This window comes from Oenanthe melanoleuca, chromosome 1, assembly GCF_029582105.1.
Source record: "Oenanthe melanoleuca isolate GR-GAL-2019-014 chromosome 1, OMel1.0, whole genome shotgun sequence".
Classification (NCBI taxonomy): domain Eukaryota; kingdom Metazoa; phylum Chordata; class Aves; order Passeriformes; family Muscicapidae; genus Oenanthe; species Oenanthe melanoleuca.
Window position 1 is genome coordinate 80,091,551 of NC_079333.1, and position 24,332 is coordinate 80,115,882.

Genomic DNA, 24,332 nt, shown 5'->3' on the forward strand with positions numbered 1-24,332 from the left:
TATTTGGTACTTATAATTATTTCTAGCTTTATCAAGTTATTATTTCTTTAAATCTGTCATACCACGCATGATCTTTAAAGAACCTTTCTAAGGTCAATGTATACTTATCACATTAGAAATTACAGTGGTCATGTTGTAATACTGGAAAAATCCTTTATGGATGAAAGGAAGCCCTTAATGAAATAACTTGTTTCTACAGGAGAATGCTAAAGGTCCCCAGTAGGCTAAACAAGCATTTGGACACTATTCAGCTGAGTATTTCACTCAGGATTTCCCCAGGATTGCAGTTCTGCTGTAACTGAACTCTCTATTTATGCCTGGCAGTGGGACAGAAGAAATATGGAAACTATCATTAACTTTATGACCACACATGAAAAGTGGCCACAGACCTTTGCACAGTAGCAGAACAAAAGATTACATGAAAAGTGTAATTCATAGAATCACAACCATAGAATCGCCACCGTAGAATTAGAGAATGGTTTGGGTTGGAAGGAGCCTTAATATCATGTTCCAATCCCCCTGCCATAGGCAAGGACACCTTTCACTAGAGCAGGTTTCTTAAAACCCCATCCAGCCTGGTCTTGAATACTTCCAGGTTTGGGGCATCCACAGCTTCTCTGGGTAACCTGTTGCAGTCTCACCACCCTCACAGTAAAGGATTTCTCCCTTATGTCTAATCCAAACCTACTCACTCAGTTTAAAGCCAATCTTCCTTGGCCCATCAGGACATACCTTGCCCAAAGACTCTCCCCCAGCTGTCTTACTGTCCCCCTTTAGGTGCTGAAAGGTGCTGTAAGGCGACCCCAGAGCCTTCTCTTCCCCAGGCTGAATAACCCAGATCTATTCCAGCCTGTTCTCATAGCAGAGGTGCTCCAGTGTTTTGATCATGTTTGTGGCCCTGCTCTGGACTCACTCCAGCAGTGCTGCTCTGAGGATGGGGAGTGTGTCCCAGGTGTGGAGAGGATGGGAGGTCTAAACCATGTTACTCCACCTGGGCATGCAGGGAGAAGATGGGGGCTCAGCCCTTCTCCTGCCACATTCCCCCTTTATGACTGGCAGCAGAGTGTGGTGTTTCTTCCTTTCCATGATGGGATTGTTTGCCCACTTCCATGAATTATTTTCTTGCCAAATTATTTAGTATTGGAGAGGGTGCTGTTGGAGTAATAGTAAAGGAATAGTAAATGCTCTGATTCATTGGTGCTCGACTTTGATCAAGTTGCTTTATCTATAATTTTTTGAAATCTAAGCTGGAGTGATCTAGTCCATTAACTTTGCTTCTGTTTGTTTTTCCTAGGCTTATCGTTTCTCTCGAGGCAAGGTGTGGGCCATGATTACGCTTCTGTGCCTTATTGCTGCAATTCTTTCTGCATTTTTGGACAATGTTACCACTATGCTGCTCTTTACTCCAGTAACCATAAGGTATTTTATTGTTATGCCTTGGTCTTTTATAGCCAGCAGTCAGTGGTAGACATGTATGCAAAATACTTGTTTGGAGTTTTTTTTTAAATCATTTAAATGGAAATCAGAACTTCAAATACTCTTATTGTAGTAGAATAAAAAGTTAGCACTTTCAGAGGGATGGGTTGCCTTTTGCCTTTGCATTAATCTGAAACCTGTGAGCACTGCCTTGGCAACTAACCATTCTGGTTTGTCTTCACTTCTCAACTACAATAGCATATTGTACCAAATGCTGCCTAGCAGATGAAATTTTTTTCCTGTAAAGCAGGCAGAATTTTTAAATTAAAGCTGCCTTATCCTTTGCTGTCTAATAGTAATTTATGTTTTAGTGAAGTTGTTTTCCCTTCTAATATTAGTGACAAATAAATTTTTTCAAAGTCCATATTTAATCTAACAGCTTTTTCTTGAATATGAGAATCTGAATTTTATTCCTGTTGGTGATCATGTTATTGGGACAGCTACTGGTTAATTGCACAGTTTGAGATTAGATATTTAGAACTTTGAGCAGAAAACAGTGAATTTAATTACTCCAGATTTCAATGTGCGATTATAAATTACTGTTTAACCTGAATTTAACCTGTGTCTGGTCAGGCAAATCTGTTTAATCCAGTTCAGTTTTGGAAAGATCTAGTGTGTTTTAAAAATGATCCTGAGAGAAGTAATGCTTGCAGTCATTATCACATTAAAGTACACAAAATTCTATTAAGATATGGCCCTCTTTAAAATGCAGTGTAAAGCAGTAAAAAGCAATTTTGCAAGTGACATTTATTCTAGACTGAAAACAGGTGGTGAATGAAAGCTCCATTTGTCTTCTGTCCGATTATATTTTAAAGAGATGTCTTTGCTGTGCCCTAATCAATAACTGCATTTCTAGCAGTAAGCAGCACTGGAACTATTAAACACCAAGTTTTCTTTAGCTATGTTACAGAATATTTTGGATAAATGTAATTTGGGAATGGATTGAAATCCAGAAGTCAATGTAGCATAAAAAGCTTTTCACAGTTAGAGCTATGGTAATGTTTATCCTGTTTTCAAAGAATCCTAGAATAACCCAGGTTGAAGGGACCTCGAAAGACTGTTCCAACTTTTCATGGGAAAGGAAGCCTAGATGAGATTATCTGGCTCTTGCTTCCATCACATCTTGAAAGCCTCCAGTGATGGGGACTCTACCACATCCCTGGAGAGGCTGTTAACAGTGGTTAACTTTTTTTACCATATTTTTTTTCTTATGTTGAGGTGAAATCTCTCCCTTGCACTTGTTGCCTCTTGTCTTCTCCATGTGGATCCTTGTGAAAGGAGAGCCTCTGCCTTTGTAGCCACCTTTAAGTAATGGACTTTTGTATCAAATGTATACTGAGTCCTTTTGTTTTATTCTAAATGAGCCTGTAACACTGAAGAAGGGGAAACTCAGTATGTGGGAAGCTTTTGTATTTGAATCACTATCAAAACTAAAATAAAATTTTATCTCACCTACTAAAACCAAATAATTGCCTACTTCAAAAAGCTTCATGCTGGGGGTCATTTTCTTTTTTATCTTACTGCCATTATCTGCAGCTTCACTGTGGTGCACTGTGCAGTCTCCATTGCCATGGAGATAAAGCTTGTGGAAAATCCTACTGACTCTTTGAACATAGGGGTTTATATTTCCTGTAATAAGGCATAAAACATGATACTTGTTTCACTCTGCATTTTGTAGTAATCAGCTAAAAAAAGTATTAACTGCCCCCTTTTAGCTGTTGCTTATTTTCAAGATAGTTTGTTACTGGGAATTGGAAAAGGCTAATATTTTTACACATGAGGAATTATATAACCAGGATAAGTAAACTGAGGAACTCTGTTCCTGCCATATACTTAAGATGTTCTGACTTTTGGCTTAGCCTTTTCTTACTTATATTACAGTTATCTTTTCAAGATACCACTGGGCCCATCAAAAAGAAAGAATCACTTAAGAAAAGTTTAGATTGTATTTTGAAATACTGGGAAATCAAGGAGCAATGGAGTTAAAATTGCAAGTACAGTTGTGGTCTTGTAGCACAATTGATACATTTGGACCAGCTGTACTACAAAGTACCCTTTAACTGAATGATTTCATGCTGCTGAGGAAATAGTATATTTTTGCACAGTTATTATTTTCCAGAGTTCTTATGTGCTGACATATATGCCATCTGAGAGTGTTTTTTTCTGAGTTTTAAATTGACACTCTTGGTGTTAGTGTAAGTGAATCAGGTTAAGATTTTTTTGCAACACACTCTTTTCTCTTTGAAATATAGGTTTTAATAACAGAGACTTAGGCTAAACAGTGAAGTTCAACCCTTCTTTCAGGGAAATGTGTGGGAACACTGTGGTGAGAAAGTATTCTTCCTACACACTCATCCCCACATCTACTATGAGATATAGGGGAAAATAATTTAAGTGTGGCCTCTATCTTTACATCCTGGAACTACCTTTTGATAAGTTGTAAGGAGGAAAGCAGTTGTTTTTCACTCCAAAGTGCTTAGGTGAAACTTTAACTTTCAGCCTTTATTACCACCACCCAAGTTTAAAGCCAAACATGTACTTCAGAACAGAGCAGATTGTGCAGGTGTGCTTGTAAATGTAATTTGTGAGTTGGAGTAATCTGTGTGAAGATTACTCTGTGTAAGTGGGCTCTGAGTTCAAACGGATCATGAGGTTACTGAGTCAACCCCAGTTTGTCAGAGCACTTTAAGGTGCTTCTTATTAAAGAAGCATTTTACTTTTTCTTATCAAAGCAGCGTCCTTTAAAGAAGTATTAAATATATTTGAATCACTAATTTGAAGTATTAAATATAATTTGAACCACTAAACAATTTGAGATTTTTTTAACCATAAGGAGAGTGTATTTTCCACTCGTTTCATTGCAAATAGAAACACTCATGATCAAACTTTAGAGAAGGAGGAAAATAGGAACAGTAGTAAACTGGATAAATCTAGCCTGAAAGCTGAAATCTCTAATAGATGATTCATGGCTAATAGGCAGCCTGCACAATCCCCTACCACTGCTTCCCTTAAGAAAGTTAATCACTGTTGCTGAGTGCAGAGCCTGTGGCTGACCAGAATAGTTTTCCACAGGTCAATGCATCTCAAGGACCATGGTTTCAGATGCTGTATTACACTGAAAATTTGAAATATTATTTTCTGTGCAGTCCGATTCTTGTAGTAATTGACTACTGTTAATTAAATGCTTTTACAATGCATAAATTCTGTAGGCATTAATAACTGCATTTTAAATGTAAAGAAAATCTAGACATTTTCATTTATATTGTTACAATTACTCTAGCACAATAAATGCTTTAACACAGTATTTACTGACACATTATGTTTAAAATCCTGCCATTTTTTCTGTGAAATGTCTGCATTTTGTATCTTTGTGCATTTTAAGATTTAAGGTAATTTATGCATGGGATAAGAAGTTAATTTCATTATCTTTACACTGCAGGCTCTGTGAAGTACTAAATCTTGATCCTAGGCACGTCCTGATTGCGGAAGTAATCTTCACAAATATTGGGGGAGCTGCCACTGCTGTTGGGGATCCTCCAAATGTGATTATTGTTTCAAAGCAGGAGCTGAGGAACAGGGTATGTACTGCAGTCGTTTGGCTACTAAAATTAAGTAGTAGTGTTGACTTATACAATGTTGATCCTTCTCTTCTCTCAGACAGCCATATAAACAGAACATAATCTACTTTTTTTTGCCATGCTACTTCTTTTTTAGTAGGATGATCAGAGAATGGTCTTTTTGGGGACAAAATAGTTTTGAAGAATAGACTTCATGATCTGAACTGAGAATACCAGTTTCCTTTTTTTTGTTGTTGGTGAGGATTTCCTTATCCATGGCAAAGCGAGGAAAGAAGCAAAACAGAGGGCTGCAGACAGGGCAACAAGTTGGAAAAAAACAAAAATGTGAAAATGAAGATGAAAATTCATCCATGTTTTCAGTATAGGCTTTCTCTCAAAAGTTAAATATGAGACAATGAAAGGTTGCTTTGCTGCTGTGGAATGCCTCACAAGTGTCACGGCTCTATCCTTCAAGCACAGCCAAAGGGGATGTGGGGTGTGAGAGGGGGGTGGGTGCTTCTCCTGTGCAGCACAGGCTGCAGCTGGCTTCCACCTCCTCACAATGTTTTGCTATCTCCAGGCTGCAGAGAGAGATTTTAGCTTCCAACATTTGGCTCTTCTATTGTTTGCTGGGTGCTAGTGCCAAAGGGAAAGCTGTGGTGGCTGGTGCTGGGTGGGACTGCAGGAGCATCCCAGTCCCACCATTTCTTCCCACCCACATGGACCTCTCTGCCCTGTGGACTGGCTGTGGCACTGCTGGGCAAGTGTTTGCAGCCCTCAGCATCTGCATGGAGCTGAGTTTGCTGAGTTTTCTGTGCTTTCAGCTCTTCCTGCTACCCCTGAACAAGAAGGCATCAAGTCTTCCTTCTGCCTCTGGCACTGTCTTCCATCCCCTTTCCCTGGTGTGCTCTGGGGCAGCAGGGAGACAAGTCTGCTCAGGATGGGAGGGGCAGCCCCTCCTGGGATGGGGCAGGTCTGCCCTTCTCCTCACCAGCAAGCAGCACCATGGAAGGGGCAGTAATGTAATGGGCACATCTGTAAGGACATCAGGCATGAGCTTTCTGTTTTGGCCAGGTGTCATAACCACCTCCCCAATATAAATAATTCTAGAGAAATTTAGTGTTAAATTGAGCTAGTGCAAAACCAACTGTGAAAGCGGATGAAAGAATTCTAGTATAGGATCCTAAGTTTATGTTTGGGTTTTTTTTTAAATTTGGAGTCACTTATGTTTCTATTGCTCTATGAAAGAAAGATCTCTTCTAATTAACTGAAGGCACTCAAATTAATTAAGTACTTTCCAGGTTGGAAAAGGTCTTTGAAAGTTCATAGTATTCAATAAACCAAATGTTTACCACCAAAACATTTGAAATGTATTGCAGTTGGCTAGTTTGGATGGTGGCTTTGAAGGCTTTAATATTTATAGTTAGCTGAGAACTTGATAGCTAAGTTTTACATTTTAGATATGAAATCTGTGCACCTATTTAAGACTTCTGATCTAAAAGAGAATAATTAGCACCTGACATGCAGATAACTTTCCTAGATACTCAGAAACTCATCATCTTTATAGAACCTTTAGAAGTGGCTAAAAACATACAAAATAATTAAGCAATCATAATTGAAAAGAAACCATATCACATTTTTCTTCTTTGAGCTATTGATATTTTTTGCAGGACTCAGATATATAAATACCCTATTAAATATGACATTATAGCAAATTCTGTGCCTGAAACAAGCACAAAAAAATCTTTCCAGATGTTTTCAGTCTGGATTATTTTTAGATCTTTTGCTGCATCACAGAAATAAGAACATAATGAAATAGATTAGGTTCAACGCAGGGCCATAGAATTTACGCTGCTTCTTTTCTATATTCTCAATTGTTATATCTATTTATATAAATAAAGGAGGGTCAAATACCTGTCCTTGGCCCTGTCACTTGGCCCAGGCACAGTGTCATGGTCTGAGGTATGTCCTCACTGCTTAGGGCTCACCCCTTCTAAAGGAGATTTGCCTGGGAGAGTGCTGGCTGGGGTAACTGGATAAAGCCAAGAGAGAGGTCAGAGAGGGAGCTGGACCATCTGGCCTCTTACAGTCTGAGCTGTTGAACTAATAGCTGGGTTCCTAATCCTGTCCACTCACTCCAGCATGCTCTCTTTTGATCAGAAGGAGAAATATAGACTTTGTTGTCTTGTTTCTGAAACTACTTCTAATAAACATTGCTGTGAAGAAGAGTTATATGAGCTACCACAGTTCTGTGTCTAAAATGGGAGCCCACTACATTAGTATCAAGTAAAATTTATTTTATTCCTTTTCCTTTTTTCGAGTTTTTTCAGAGGTAAAAGTTGTTAAAAAGCATTAATAATATCTTAGAAGCTCTGCTTCATGCAGTATATTTAATAGTTTCTATTAAGATTTTTTCTACAGAAAATATTTGGTTTTTACCTCTTTTCAGCATTATGGTCATGTTTTTGAACATTCTAGGAATTTTTTCCTCTTGATATTTTTGTTGAAATTCTCCTTTTCATTCTCTTGTATTTCCTTCTCAGTGTAATTTTTGCATAATAAGTACAGGAGTACTTGGAAATGGAATAGTGAACTGTCCCATGTAGATTATTTGGTTTTCTACTTTATTTAGATACTATCAGGAGGAGAATTTTACCAGTTTTCCCGAACTTTTGCTGCTGTACATCAACCTCTAAAAGCATCCAAGTAAAATATGATGCAAGCTCACACTTTTGTAGGAAACCTTGGCTTTTATAACAATATAAAATGAAATGCAGCCTTGTTACTTTGGGTGCTGTTATCTGCTTATAGTGTTAGAATTGCTTTATTTTTTGTTTACTGTAGTGCTGCAGAGACTTTTTTTCCTTGGTTCTGGGGAAAACTCACATCATATTAAAAATATTTTATTTAAACCATGTTTGAATAAATAAAATTTTTGTAACATTTTGCTCATTAAAATGTAGCAATAAGTCTCTTTATTTGTCTTGAGATGCAAATGAATGTCAAAAAGATTTTTTCTTTGTAGCTGATGTTAATTTATAATCCTGATGTATTCCCTACCATCATGACTGGAATCAGCCTAACATTTGCATAATAGGAGAGGAAGATTTGTTGTGCTCTGGGTTGTTCTTAGTTGGAAAAGCTGGAAGAATTTTCACCAAACAGCATTTATATTAGGGAAGGAAAATGAGACTAAATGAAGAACTTTTTTGGCGAATATAAAACCTTTTTTAATGTTTTATTATCTTCAGACTGCTGCTACAGAATGGTCACTGTTAACAAAACTATATTTTTATTTTGAAGAGATATGGGCTTCAGACTTCAGGAAATGTTTGTATGCACAATAGGGCATGAACCAGTTGGATATGGTCCTTGCTCTCAGAAGGGTTGGACAGAAAATCTTCTGTATTTGGGAACTCCACAGACTTCTACAAACACATCTTTGAGACCAGAAGTTGCTGTGCTCTAAGCACAGGCTGTGATTCCAAGTTCTTTTAAGAATGGAGGGCAAATAGGTCTCCAGAGCAAAATGATGCTGTGAACATAGTGATAGTGAACATGTGCACTGGTGTATCTAGGCTAAATCTGCATTAAGAAGTAATGATAAGGGCAAAGGCAGGTTTAGCATATGTTAGCCACTGGATTACGTCCTTTTATTTACTCTTTTTGTTAGCATGCCATAAAGCTTGTGCTGTTAATCTGATGTTTACTGAGGATTTGGGGGTTTCAGCATACCACTCAGAATTATTCCTGCCATTTAACAGGAATATCCTGGAAAATTGACAGACACCAGTTTTTCCTGTGCTGCCTTTTAGAGACTTTCAGCCTTCATGATGGAACTTAGCATGATGTGATATTAGTTGGTTATATTTAATGAAAAATTGTGGTACCAAAAAATTTATGAATGAAAGCAGGTACTTCTGAAAAAAAAGAATATAAAATCCCATATGTGAATCTTTAGAGATATTTCAAGCACTGGTAAAATGGATTCCCACAGATTAGTAGGCAGTTTTTGTTGAGTTTGCTGGATACGAGCTTGTTAATACTTTTAATCAGTTTGTAGAACTCTACCCCTTCTTTTGATGTTTCATTGATTCCTTTTCTCAAGAGAAAATTTAACTTAGGTAAAGTGCATGAACTAAAATCCATAGGCTTACATCTGATTTCAGAATTTTTACCATCTGTCCATGTGGTAATAACTAAACAGCATAATGTAAAACAAAAAACCAGGTTCATCAGCAGCTCGAATAAACATTATCTTAATGTAACTGGGTTAGACCATCAGTGATTTCTGGCTCAGTGACATCATGAGCAGCTCCCATGAGAGAGAATGCAGATCTCAGTCACTCAGCTAGAAGTGATGTTTAAGCCAGTGTAGAAATAATAAATTAGTCCTGCTCCTCTTAATTCTATTAGCTTTAAAATATTAAGTAAAGGACATTCTGGCTAGAAACACAGTACCTGCTGCTCCCCAAATCACTGCACCTGGCTATAATTTTTCCTTTCTCATCACTCTAAAAAGGCAGATTTCTTGTGGAAAGATCTGAATTACTAGAATTTAATTTCACATCTCCAGAAGCAATGAAAAAATAATAATCAAAATGATAAAAAGCTAGCATTTTAGGAAAACAATAAGATACTTCCTCCTAATATGAAATTGATATATTTGACTTTGCATTTTAAACTATAAACCAAGGAAAGATGCCCACTTCTGTTTCAGTTCTGAGTCTCGAGACAGTGGAACCTTTAGGCTGTTGTCTTGCTAAAACAAGATCTTTAGATTTTCTCTCAACTGGGGAACAGGAAGATTTTGACACAATCATCATAGCCTCAAGTAAGGGACATTTGAAGCGTGTTTTGTATTTATCTCATAGATTGAAATCTCCTGGAAGAAAAATATTTCATGCCTATTGTGCATGTCAATTCTATTTCAGTCTATTGTGCAGGAAAAGAAAATCTTTGTGAAAATGACTTTTTGTTGTATGCAGTAGACATGGGGAGCACTTTAGTGCTTTTATACAATGCTGAATCCTGGTCTCAGCAGTGCAGAAGACTCAGGAAGTATAAAATATGTTATGCACAGCCACAAAGGGTATGAATGTAGCTCTGTGGAGCTTTGTGTCCTTTCTGGGGTGTGGGAAAAGGAACAGGGGCAACTGATGAAGCAACTGTGCCATGACCTTGGTATCCTCTGCTGCATTTTTGGTATCTGTGGTACAGTGAAAAAAACCTTTCAGTCTCTTAAAGTTCCCTGAGAGGTTGCCAGCTGGCTACTAGCTACCTAACAATGCCTGGTGTGAAATTAGCCTTCTTTTTCCCTGAAAATACATTTCCTGTGTTGCAGAAAGGCTAGTGCTAAGCACCCAGCCCAAAGCATCAGGCAGGGCAGCTGTCTGTATTTCACTGTGAGCCTTTCTGATACCAGCCATAAAAACTAATGCACTTGGTAGTCCTCAGTCTCCTCATGGCTACAGACATCAGCTGTCTAAGGCTAGTGATCATCAGGACTCATTTCCACTCACTGTCTCTTGTGGACCAATGCAAGGAGGTAATGGGGAGGAAAGCCAGGAGCAAGGGATGGGTGGAGAGCTGACTCTGGTATTGCTTTATCACCAACAATCCTGTCATGCAAGCTCTGTCCTGAAATAGGCACACTCCATGTTAGAAAACAATTTGTTTCAGCTCAAGTGGAAAGCTGTTTGCAGTAGGAGCAGAGCAGCATATTTTCTTTTTCACCAGGGATCTCAGAGATATGAAAGATCAAAGTGCTGATATGATGAGCTTGAACAAAATCCTGAATCTCAGCCCAGAAACTCCCTCTGAAAACTTTGGGTAAGCTCTTAGATAGGATGCCAAAAAATCTAGTAGATATTTTTTCTTCTTGTGATGGTGTCTGCAAATCACTTTCAAGGCTTATCTACGTCAACTCTTATATCATGAAGCTGTGTTAATCCTGATTTTTTTTTTTTTTAATAGTATTGTGATCTCTATCTCATTTCAATTCCTTTCAACTATGAGTCAGACCTGAGATCTCCTTCTTACCCTCAGCGTTTTGGTTTGCCTTCTAGGTTGAGGTGATTTGCTTCATCATGAAATAAGTTTTGTGGGTTTCAAGTGACACAGAGTATTTCTTGTGCTGGATTTTTTGAGATGTCTCTGCATTGTGGTATTTCAGGAACCAGACACAATTTTTTTCCTTTGATAATGGTGTGATAATAAAAATGTAAAGTCAAGTGACTTTAAGCCACTTACTTAAATTCAAGATCCTTTAATATGTGATGAGGATAGCACATATTTAAACTTGAGAGTTACCAAAAATCCATTGGGTTCCTATTTATCTTTTTTACTTCCTACTTTAGCATTTATCTTCATTTCTGTGTATTTCTACAGAGAATTTCCACCTTCATAGTTGGCCTGGTAGCATCTTTCTTCATGATGTGGGCATGATGCGATTGATGCCAGCCTAAGAAAAGTTTCATCTCCACTGCTTTTTTGTAAGACTAGTCTGAGTGCAAAAGTAACTTTCCTCATTCTGGTAATTCTGTATTGAATAGAATCTGACCACTCCTAACTACTTTATTGCTCTTCAGCCATCTGTCTCCCAGTCATTTTTCTTTCAGAAGATAATTCTTTTTCTCCAGTCAGGTTTAGGTATTTCTATTTTGGCTGGTGTATCTTAATTGTTTTTTCAGAGTAAATAATTTTGGCTTCCTACCTCTCTTTAGAGGCCATACAAAACTGAATAATGATTTTGCATATTTCCTGACTTGTTTAATGGCACATTGTCAAAGTTGGAAAATTTCTGAACTAAAGTCACTTCACCATTTAAGGTTTAAATTTTTATTTTTCTGGCCACAATTTTATGATCTTTCTTTTCGGCTATAATCTTAGAGGCAATCCATATATAAATTAGATTTATTGTCAATTTATTGTCATTGCTTGTAATTAAGGAAATAAACATAGTGTACATGGAGTTTATGTACTTTAGGGACAGGTCTCTCAAGCACTGAGAAATTCTGCAGAAGTTATTTTTTTATTAATTTGGAAATTTCCTAGAGTTATGAATGTTTTTTTCATCCCTCATAGAAATGTCTCCTGTAGCTCTGAATCTTAACTTGATGCCCAGAGGCCAATCTTTATAAAAACTGATCTGTAAAATCTGTCTTACAGAGATGTCAGACACCTGAGTGGCTGACCTATTTTGTAGGCAAACTGAATGAAGGTACATTATTTTTCTTTGTGGTGTCACTTCTTTCTGTCCAATTCTTAAAATAATCTCATTCCAATTCCTGAAGTCTTCCTTCTGCTTTTATAAAACCATTGGCTGCAGCTAAGTTACAGCCAGAGAATGAACAGGTATAGTTTCACCTTTTATTGTCTGGGGAGTAGAAGAGTCAAGGAATCAACTATTAAATAGCAAGTAGGGATGACATTACCTTAAGAAGCTTAAAACTGTATTTTAATAGGATCAAATTCTAATCCTAGGTCTGCATATTTATGGTTTGAGATTTATTTCACTGTCTGCAAGCTATGGATTTTTTTTGCCAAAGAGCACCAATCTTTATCTGGCTATGAAAGTTCTTTATGACTGTCATCAGTTTCTTGTGTTATCTGTCTTTTTATTATGCCCTGTGGTGCAATAGAAAAACTTTTTTTTCCTTTTTTTGAACCAGAGACATTTCAACTAGGAAATTTCCACATAAATTCTTTTAGCATTTGACAATATAGAACAACACACATTTAAAGCAATAAATTCCCAATAGTCTTAACACACTGGAGGTAGGATCAGCTGCTGTTGCAAGGGAAGCCACTTTAAATATGCATTGGAATTACTAAAGGATCTATAGGAAACTCATAGTTAAAAATCAGGGAACAATAGAGACGTGGAGGTGTGATGGAGGGAGATCAACCAGCTTTCTGGAGTATGGGAAATCAGTGGGTGCTCTGAAAATTCAGCTGGGACAACCTGGGCTATCCAGGGCTTCAGCCCTGCCTTACTCCAGGCATCAAAGATCTGCTCTGCTGGGATCAGCAGTTCAGACAACCTCTGTTTTTTGAATATAAAACAGTTCCTTACTACCAGAGTACTTGGATGTGATCCTCCTTGGAGCTTCATGGGTGACTTCTTTTGGACAGGCGAGTCATGGCTACTTCAGAAAAGCCCAGCCCAAAGGTTAACCCTGATTTACTACAATGTGTGCCATGTAGAACAATGAAATAACTCAACTGAAAGGGACCCTAGAGGTCCTCTAGTCCAATGTCCTACTCAAAGCATGGCAAACTTTAAAGCTTTAGGGCAAGTTGTCACTATTCATTCTTATTGCTTGAAAGCAGTAGCCTTTTAATACATTCTTCTTAAGCTTTCTTAAATCCCCTTCATTAAAAGATTTCATTATGCAAAATATAAAGAAATGTGTTCATTGATTAACCAGAAATAAGAATAAACACAATACTGACATGTAATACTTTTATTGCAGAAGAATGGTTCAGGTAGAATTATTGTAAACATTTCTGTTCTCACCAGTTTAAAACAAAAGCTGGTCATTAAAATTCAACTACTTCTGAGACTTTGAGTGATTTGAAATGAATTTACAGTGATTCAGGAGAGAAGTAAAAGTTAATAATTCAGTTTGGGGTTTTTTACTGTACATTTCAGAAACACTAGGTGTGTTTCATAGTAACTTATAATGCAATGTTTTAGTTCTCTGAATTAAATTGTAATATGGCTTGTCTCCTTGAAACAGGTGAAATACAGCAGATACTGTACTTGGAACTTACTATGTTACTTTATATTTATTATTGATTAACATACATAAAGCTGAATACTTTTCCCTGTAGGTAAGATAGAAAAAGAAGTGATTTTTAATTTAGGTTTTTGTTTTTATTTTCAGGGATTGGATTTTGCAGCCTTCACAGGGCATATGTTTTTGGGTATCTGCCTTGTTGTTCTGGTCTCCTTTCCTTTTCTCAGACTTCTTTACTGGAACAAAAAACTTTACAATAAGGAGCCAAGTGAAATTGTTGGTAAGTGTGAGCATGAAAAAAGTTATAATTGTTACACCGAATATGTGCTAAATGGAAACTGAGTTGTGCCTACCTCAATGCTGTCTTTAGATGGAAGTGCCCATACTCCCCACTCTCTGAACATTAATTTTTCAATGAATAATTCATATTTTATTTTTAGTTGTGATATTTTCTGATTTTTGGAAGTGGATGTTTTTCTGGTGCTAATATTGAGGTTTTGACATGAATTATTAAATATCTTACAAGATTAGCAGGAATATTTTGCGTCATTCATTATAGCCATAGGCATGAGTATCAGGATGTTCTGCATTGCAACAGACAACATCTGCTCATGGTGCTGAGTTCACAACCTAGATTTAGCAATATCCCAGGTTTCCCTTATGACATAGTGCACTGATGCATTCCCTTGCTGATGGTTTTCTTCCATTGAATTTTTCAGCAATCTTTTACTGGTCTGTGGTCAATGAAAGACATTTCATCAAAGCAGAAGTTTTCAAGTCCTCCCCAGCTTGCCTCTGTGACTCTCCCTATAAATTTCCCTGGTGCATAATTTCTACAATTCAGTAGAAATAAATCTATGTCTTTTTATGTCACTCACCTCAATAGTCTCTAGAAGTCTTTCTAAAGCTCTTTCAATGACTGTCTACAGTGTCAGTCTGTTCTTGTCTTCATGCTTTTATGTTTTTCTATTCAGTCATTTTGAAGGTTTTATCCTTCTTCTTCAGAGCTTCTCTTTCAGTGACAGAATTTAATACTAACCCCCAAATGTTCACAATTTCTTTGTGAGTTAAGAAATATTTCACTAAGTCTAATTTATTAGCAAGCTTTGTACAAAGACTGTCGAGTACAACTGAGACTGATGCTTGTTTCACTTTTGGCTGCAGAAGACTTCAGGTCCAGGCTTCCACTGACCATGCAACACACATTTTAATGTGCTGTATGATGTCTGAACCTGTGTGTGTGGCATCTGTTTGTAGAGAGGAGAACTTCTGATACTGTTGATATATCTTGGCTTCATTTGTAATCTGTGGAGAAAGATAAGTGCTTTTCAGGACTAATGGAGCTGTCTATGCTAGAACAGATATATTGCAGGCCTTAAAAGTTTTCTCCTATAAGGAGAGTCCAAGGTGATTAACGATGGGAGAGACTTTCATTATAGGTATCTCATCTAGGCAAAAAGAGTAGTAACTCTAGTGTCTTGCCTTGCTCCAGAGAAAATTTGCTTTAGGATTTGGTTTTATTAAAAGGCAGAAGTGACAGTCATCATGTGCCTCAAATCCCATCTGATAGAGAAGTCATAGAAGAAATTTCCCTGCTTGGAAAGATCTTCCAAAGACTTTTGGTTTTGACTTCAGTGTCTGTTCAGCACAAAGTGCACTCTGCTTACCTTTTTGTATCTCTAAAGGCCAAAATCTTTCCCAGAATTTAGATCAAGAATATTTTTTATATTTTCTAGATATTATTCTGACTAACTGTTTTCTAAGACACTTCAGGAGAATTTCCCTTTCTCCGACATGTCTGTCTGGTATGAGATAGGCATTTTCATTTTAAAAGAGCTGAGGCTTTCCACACCCTTAGAGGTCTTATCCAGAGAGCAAGAGAAATAAATATATTAACTCAGACCCTAACATGCCTAGTTTCTTTCCCTGTGAGCCTACAAAGTAAGATTTTTTCAAAAAGCCATCAAGAAAATTAATTCTCCCAACAGTATTGATCCTGACATAATAGCATTATTTTATAAATATATATTTTAGAACATGGAATTACTACTTTTTTCCTTTTGGCTATAAACGTTTAAAGCATATGTTTTGAATTTATAGGAAATAAAGAATGTATGAAAATTTTAAAAATTCATCTGAATAGTTCAGTTTATTCATGAACATAGTATTTTTGTCAGTGAAACACTGTAGTAGTGAAACACTGGTAAGCATATTTCCCTCAAATAATTTCTGGGTGATCTTTGTTACCTGCACCTTAGTTTGTTCAAATATAGCAGTCTCTTAGGCAGTATACCATGTGTTCTTATAATCAGCTGCTTGTCCTTTGCTGCTAACCTAAACAGGAGCTGTTCAATTAAAACAAATGCTGAAGAGCCAGTCTTTCCATTGGAAATTTCTGTGAGAGGGGAAGAGAAATAAAGAGACCAATACAGCTCCATTAGGGGATAGCTGTCATAGTTTGGATTTGCAGAATAGCCTCCAAGGTGCTTCTGGGAGTCCTTTCATCTCCAGTTGAAATGGTTCTGTGATAACTTCAAATGGCTTCTTTGAAGCAGCTGTTATAATCAACTAAATATGAGCCTTTCCTCACCTTGCCCTCAATTAGCAATTAAACAATTTATGTGAGATTTAATTGGTGTATTATTCTCCCCATGTTCTTTTGTACCTGTGCACCATGTGCTGTAAGCTTTTTTTCTGCTGCTTTAGGATACACAGATTATTAAAATGGATTAGCATGAATTTTAAAAGCAGATGATGCTCTTATTATGAAGATACGTTTTTATTTTAATTTTAACACTATATGTTACCAATGACTTTAATCTGTTGGCTTTCAGACTTATCTGCAGCACCTCTGCCACAGTAAAAGTACCTGTTCTTTCCCCAGGAACCAGTGTCTACCTGTAGTGGCTTCAAGCAGGGTAGCTAAAAAAAGAAAGGAAGACTCTGAAGAACTCATCCAGGAGAGAGAAAATCTAATGTTTTTTAAGAATGAAGGGATTTTTGAGGACTTTTTTGAGCATGGCTTTCAGCTGATAAACCTGCTGCTTGTTATGTGTGATGCAGCAAAAGATGCTAGAGCTAGAAGAGTAAGCTGAGAAGGTCTACACTTTCACAAAAGAATACATAAGGGAAATAATATCTGAGTGTAAGAGGACTTAAATTTACTGTTTCAACTCCCAGTCTGAAAACCTGAAAGCAAAGCTTTTTCTTCCTTTAAGGGTTAACAATACATTATTTAGTCCCTTGGAAGTGTAACAGTATTGAGTCTCAGTTGTCAAGCTGTGGAGATGTGGATCTCAGTGTTTGGCAAGGTTGCTGTCCCAGGAGAGTGGGTGGCACATGTTCTGGTGACAACTATTATTATACTGGCCATTTTTGCCAGAGAAGAAGAGCTTTCTCCTAGCACAACTTTGGCACCAGCTCCCCATTTCTACTTTATTGCTTGCTCTTTTTTTTGCAACTTTTCACTGGCTGAGAGAGAGATCCACCCTTTAAGCAGGAGTGGTAATAGCAGGAGAGGGGGGAGCATGTTATTCCCTCTGGTGTAGCTCACTGTCTGCAGCAGCTGGGAAAATACTGATGGTAGTGTGAGAGTCAGCATGTAAAGCTGACAGCAGAAGGGATTTTCTAATTAATCATGGTCATATGTAAAGTGCTTAATGTGTGAAAAACACAGTGCTGTTTCCCACAACAGGAAATGTGGTAACTAGATGAGTGAGCAAATCTGTTTCTTTATTCCACGTGAAGCTCTACAGATGTTCTCAAAGAGAAGAAAAGGGGGAGGAGGAGGGGAAAGAACTACTGTGATGACTTGCAAGAAAACTCCAACACTTAGCACCAGACACTTTGAAATGCAAAAAGCCACATAAAATAATAGTAATGTCTAAAGCCAGAAGGACACTGCAGGGACACAGGAGGCACCCAGGATAAGGTGTAATGTAACATCAGTGCTTGTGCTGCTCAGGGTCAAAGAACAGTCCTTAGTCCTATTTTTGTTAGTAACATATTTATAGCTTTTACATTTTATAACTTTATTGACCATTTCATGCTAGAATCAGTGAGAAGTACATCCGTGACATAGCTGAATTAAATAAATTGACAAATCTCTGTCCTGAGGTGCATCTGTACTTATAAAGGTGCTTTACTAACTGCCAGTAAAGCATAATTGGTGCTTAATGTGATGTTGGAAGTAGTGGCCTGTCCTCACTTGGAAGCTAATTCAAGTGAGGAAAGTAGCAAGCAGTTTATGAAGACAGTTATGTCCAAATAAAGGAATATTTCAATATGTTTTCAAGAATTCAACTTCAAGCTCAGTCCAGGTGGAAGTTTTGCAATATGCACTGCACTCTACTCATCAGCCCTCACCTAAGATATTGATTTCATTGGGTTTCAGGGGAATATTTTTAAATCTTGAGGCCCAATGTGGACAGTAAAATGTGTGTTGGTTTTTATGTGTGGTTTTTATTCCTCTCTTCTCTGCAATCCAATTCTAGATATTAACACTGAATGGTGAATAGTCAACATTTTAACTCTCCTACTGTGGATGTTAGCATGCTGAACTGAAAGGTCCAACTTTCTTATGAACGCTCTTGGTATCTAAGATAATAACTTTCTGGTAGATATTGCATTTTTTATTTGAAAGAACAGTAAGACTTTCAGTCTCAAACAAAATAGGTAGTCTTAATGTCCCTTTAGACACTTTGTTTACTCCTTTTTGGATAATATATCAGAATCTACCAGGGCCATGGCTTTATATTTGAAAATGCAAATCAAAAGCTGTCTTTTATTATTTGCACCTTTGACAGCTGTCCTGATGATCAGGAATGAAAAGAAATATACTTATTTACTTGCCACAGATTGAAGATTTTTGTATCTTTAAACATTTTAGATAATTTTAAGCTCTAATTCCTGTATATGTCCTTTGAATTGCTTTAGAGTTGATAGAGTATTCCCCTTGGAAAAAAAATCTGTCTCCTCTTGCTTTCAGATGATAAAAATAGTATTCTGACATTGCAAAACAAGGAGAATATGTCAATCTCATGTTATTTACTTAGTGCATCAGTAATGTAACCATCACAAGAAGGCAGCTGTAATATTACTTTACCTGTCTTGTGCAGAAAGAAGGTATAATATAGTGTCATTCTGAATCAATGGAGCAGCACTTGACAATTTTTATACACATTTTTTCGTGGAAGGAATGAGTACAGGAAAATCACTGATGGGAAGGAAAAACAGTGCTAGCACCTGTATCTTTTACAGTATTTGTGCCCCTCTGTTTTTGTATGCAGACCTCAGTTGTGAAAGGATTGTACAGGTATACAGTGGTTGGCAAGGCATGGCCTTTCCATTAACAGTGTTTCAGTGAAGATATGACAAAGTTTTTCACTTTGATGGCTCAGAAATCATAAGATCTTCCTAAAAACAGAGCTTAAAAGAACTGTTTTGCTCTATGTGACACATTATCTGTGTTTATTTACTTCAGAAAGCTTTCACTTTGGTGTTTCAAATACAAGTGTAAACTTGACAGATTTTTAATTGCTCTACCATTTTCATTTATCAATTTATCAAAGTGTGTTCAATGTATAAGTCAGAATTTTTACTTCTAAACCATTGATAAGAGTTATGGTGAGTCTGAAGTAGGCTTCATTTTTTGCTCTTCATTTTGACCTGCTAAAAGCGTTAGAAGAGGCATTATCTTTAGAAATACTCCAAAAGAATGTTGTCCTCTTGAGGCTTTATCTTTTCATGGTTCTTTTTTCCTTATCCTTGGGAATACCATCTCTAAGTCATGGCTTGCAGCACTTTTACTTGTATTGAAAGGACATCAGCAGTAAAGTAAAGTGAATTTAAGAGAGGTTGCTTTTTTCTAAGGGAGTTTAATGGAAGACATCTGCAAAATTGGTTTTCATTAGCAAGTCTGGCAGTTGGAATGAGAACTATTTGATAGTAAGCCAGATTTATTTTTCTAGATTTTACACCTGAGAAAAATTTTCTGAAACAAACTACAGTAGAATTTTAGATAAAGGCATGCTCAAAATACTTGACTCTTGACTTCCTTGTGCCATTCTCAGTGTAACAGAATGAAGTGTTTTAATCACATTAGGCAAGTGCTAATAAACACCCAGGGAACCTAAATACACTCATATTCCTGCTTTTAAAAGATGAGGAATTGCAGTAGAGGAAACTGAGGGCAAACCCACAAGCACTAAAATAATTTTGTGATTCTAAAGTGTGACTTACCCAGCGACGAGAACAAAGCCCATGTTACCTGAGAGAGAGATATCCCACCTGTCATTCAGGAACTAGCCAAATAAGAGAAATGTGTATCTTTATCAACCATCCTGAAACCTTATGAGAAATCTAACCCACCTTAATATCTGTGGATTACTCTGAGTCCTATGTGACCATCATACACACACTAAATTGACTATTCCCTTATAAAATCAGGGTTAAGCTTGTCATGTTGTAGATTCCTTCGTGGGCCTGCTGCAGCCTACTCCAGCTTGCTTGGAGGATGACTCCTAGTGAGTAATTTAGGTGTTTGAAATTATGAGCTTTGTGATTTTCTGCCCAGGCTCCAGCTGCTCTGCTGCTGAATGAGGATGCCCTGTAATTCCTGTGTGATGGATCCGATTCCATGCTGGGTAGCTGAGCTGGCATTAGGTGCCTTTATGACCAAATGGGGCCTCAGATGTCACACTGAGTTGAAAAGCTTATATAGATTTTCTGTACTGCTTTGTGCAGCATTGTGCACATATCTCATATTCCTTTGCATGTATTTGGCTGAATAAGGCAAAACATGTTTTGATGTAGTTCTGAAGACCCTGCAACATTTATGCCATTGCTTACCTTTATCCACTGTTGACCCACTGAACTACTCAAAAGAATAAAGAAAGAATATTCCAGGTTGGGGGGGGTTGTTTGTTTCTTTCTTTGTTGTTTTTATTTTGTTTTGTGGTTGTTTATTTGTTTTTCTAGATTTGATCCTCATGCTTGTGTTCTGTTGAGGGGTGCTGCCTCTAGGAGAGAGGCATGAGTGTTTGAGCTGGAATATCCCTCAAGGTGAATTTTTTCTACTAATGGGTTTTAAATCTTGGATTTAACTTCTGCACTTACAAAATGAAGATGACACCATTTAATAATGTTTAGAAGATTGATTACATAATATGAGGGATTTAAAAAATATTAAAAATTATAGATATTACTATTACTAGTTAAACTAGAATTCAAGATACTTAATTTGCTTTGCAGCTAGCATTTGAACAGAAATATGCTCATTCTGAGAATTTGGCTAAGAAAAACAATTGCTTTACTGAAAATAGGTAAGCTACAGTCACATGTGGAAGAAAAAACTAAACAAATATTCAGATTAATGTATTTGGATTATGTCAGATACAGCCCAGCAATGCAAACTTGTGTTGCATGCAAAAAAAGATAGTTTATGTAGTTAGTGCACGTGTAAGTTGAAAATTGTCATTTGATGATAATTCTTATCATCTTATCAAGGTTGGTCATGCTCTTCTGAGTATTTTCAATTAACAAAACTGGCCTTTTCAGATTCTGAGACTGGGAATTAATTACTCTCAGTTTTTGAGGGTGTCTTCTTTGTTACTGGCAGCTGGGTGGGAGGGAATGTGTGATTACTCAAGTGAAAATCAATCTGATTATTAATTGTCATATTGCAGAAATAATATGCAGTTTTCAGATAAAGAATGTCTTCTAAAATGCAGAAGTTTTTTCTAAACTGTCACTGTCTGGGGCAGCAGCTGAAATTTTGTTAAACTCAGTGGGTCTAGGATGTAATATTTGTGGTTTCCATGGCAAAATATGATCAATAACAAAGTCAGAACAGGTTAGCAGCATAGAGTTTACATGTTTGAGGAGCCTTTATTTCATCCTATAACTAAGCCAAAAATTAATATTTTCTTGTTAGAAACAGAGATTTTTTTTCTATTTTCTGGTTGGAGATAATAATGCTAGGTATATTGCTGTTGTTCCTCATGGGCTTTATGAATTATGGCATTCACAAATGTTTTAGTATCATAATGAGCTGAATTCTCTGAGCTGAGCTGCAACTCTCCAATCTTCTTGTGCTTCAGATCACTGCCTACTAAACAGCTTTGCTTCTCTCACTGGCTACTGGTACTATTGTTGCAGTCAAATGTTAATTTAGATGCTTTAACGAGAAACTGCCTTGCTACAGACTCACCATTTCAGTTACTGGCAATAGAACTGATAGCAGTAGGTTATATTGAATAGAAGGCTGATCCACCATAAAGCTAATCCTGCTAAAACCCCGTGGAATGGCTTGGACAAGTGAGTGGAGAGAGCTCACTCTGGTGTAATATAACCATTAGATCTCATCTGAGGAGGGGACAGGAACTTATGGACACAGAGAAGCAGAGTGGGAGACTGTCCTGTGGCTATTCAATGGCAGCCAAAGTCTGCCCTTGTGCTGTCTTGGCCATAATTTAAAAGTGATTGAAAAGACTCTGTGATTGCATTAAGCCCTTGCCCATGTGTAACACAGTCTGTCATAAAATAGAAGATGCTCCCAGACTCTGGGGGTTGCTGCCTAAATGGTTTTGCAGTTATGAAATGAGAGAAGTATAGCAAGGCCTGCAGGACTTTGGCCATGTTAATTGTTGTTTCTGACTTCAAGGTTCTGCATTATTTGCATTATTATTCCTCAAAAAAAGCACAACTCTAATAAATATGAAGCACCTGATGGGTTATTAACAATAAGAGTCTGCATGAAAGAGAAGTAGGAAAAACATTCTATGACATGACCTAGAAAACCCCTGCACAAATCATTATTGCAACAGAAGCTGCAGTATAGAAGGTGGATCAACTGTTCTGATTTTCCAAGTACAGTTTGCTCTGAAGTAAACACGTCTAAACACACCACAGCAGGTCAGATGTTCACGTCCTTGGGTTGTTTAGAAAGCTAATGACTGAAAAATCCAGCGTGTGCTTGCTGTACATAAAGGCACGATCAAAGCCACGTGAAGACACACACATTTTTAATGTAGATCACAAAGAACCAATCCCACCTTGCTCAACCTGGAGATTATCTCCAGGGCATTTCAGATGTGGAACAGAAATCTGCGACACAAGTCATGCTGCTTTCCACTCTGGGGGTTTGCTTGTGGCATAGATACAGTGAGGATAGCTGCCTCTTTCTGAAGGAGAGAAGATAGAGATTCTCTGTATGAAAATAACTGTGGAGTACTTGCATCTCATTTGGGTGGTGAATGGTTCAACTTCCCTCTATCAGCTAAACCCTTGGTGAAATTTCACTTGGAAAGGATGTGTAGAAATGCTATGGAAGGATGAGCAGATGTCATCAGGGAAGTTGTTGCAGAAAAGACAAATAGAACAGCAAACTGGATGCTTATGCTTCATGATTGTTTGCCAGAGGTCAAAACAAAACATGCTCTTTCCCTTGGACTGATGACAGTTTCAAAGCTGCAGTCATATTCACTCAAAAAATCACATAAGAATGAAGTACAGAAAGGCTTTTTTTTTTACTCTGGGAGTGGAAAATTACTGCTGTTATATCTGTGTGTGTCACAAATGTTGATGCAAAAATAAATTATGGCCAGAAATCATGTGGATCCTTTGATAAGCAAGACCTATCCATATTGTAATATAATTTTGTGCCAGATTATGCTCCTGGCAATGAACCACCAATATTACAAAGAAAAGTGGTTGATTTGGTATATTTTTGGAATATGTGGTTCAGATATAAATCTCCTTCTTGGAAGGAAAGCTTTAGCTGAGCACTAGTTGTTTAACTACCCAGGATGGTCACTGGGCTTTCGACAGTGTGAATTTGTATTTCTGGTCTTACATTGCAAAATTTAGGCAAGCATTACTGCTTTGACAGATGTGTGCAGATTTATAGACACAAACCATAAAAAATGTATGTCAATTGCTGTTCAAATCCCTTTCTTCTGTGTCAACCATGCAGACTCTGGACACACTTTTGTTATTAAATTCTTGTTAAGTCTGATTCCTTCTCATGGTCAATCTTTATAAGATTCCCTCTGCATTTTCATTATGAATACTTAGTTGTAAAGGAAACTGGGGAATTAAACATGTTTAGTACTCTTTTTGATAGCAGATATCATCATCCTCTAAAGAGTGGCAGTGTAAAATGCTAAGATCACTACCTACATCAAAAAGTGTTTAAATTTTTCTTATGTAACTATTTTTTTTAGAAATAATTCTTATAGCTTGTTCACATGATGTAAAGAGTTACACATCCATTTTCAGAACAAGAGCAACTTACTGATTGAACAGGGATCTTAAAATATAAAGCCTTGGATTCCAGACATATTGTCTTCAATGACATGAAATTTGAGTGGATCAGAAAAGAAGGGTGAGGAAACATCCCATAGCTTCAACAGGAAACATTGGCACAGTTTCTAAATTAATAAACAGATTTTATTTCTTTAGTGATTTCCTGTAAAATTCAAAGGTTTTTATTTGCATGGCCAGTTTAACATCCTTCTTGAACGGGAACACATGTTTTTTGGTCATTCACCAAGGC

At 37.1% G+C, this 24,332-nt stretch overlaps 1 protein-coding gene across 2 annotated transcripts in view; it reads left to right on the top strand.

The window, feature by feature from the left end:
- The window catches only part of OCA2 (OCA2 melanosomal transmembrane protein), a 183,289-nt gene that overhangs the window by 77,148 nt on the left and 81,809 nt on the right, over positions 1 to 24,332 (top strand). For both annotated transcript variants that reach the window (XM_056489564.1, XM_056489573.1), the window contains exons 15-17: positions 1,295 to 1,419; positions 4,916 to 5,054; positions 13,925 to 14,057. In XM_056489564.1, the coding sequence (XP_056345539.1) occupies positions 1,295 to 1,419; positions 4,916 to 5,054; positions 13,925 to 14,057 (397 nt within the window). The remainder of the gene's footprint in view (positions 1 to 1,294; positions 1,420 to 4,915; positions 5,055 to 13,924; positions 14,058 to 24,332) is intronic.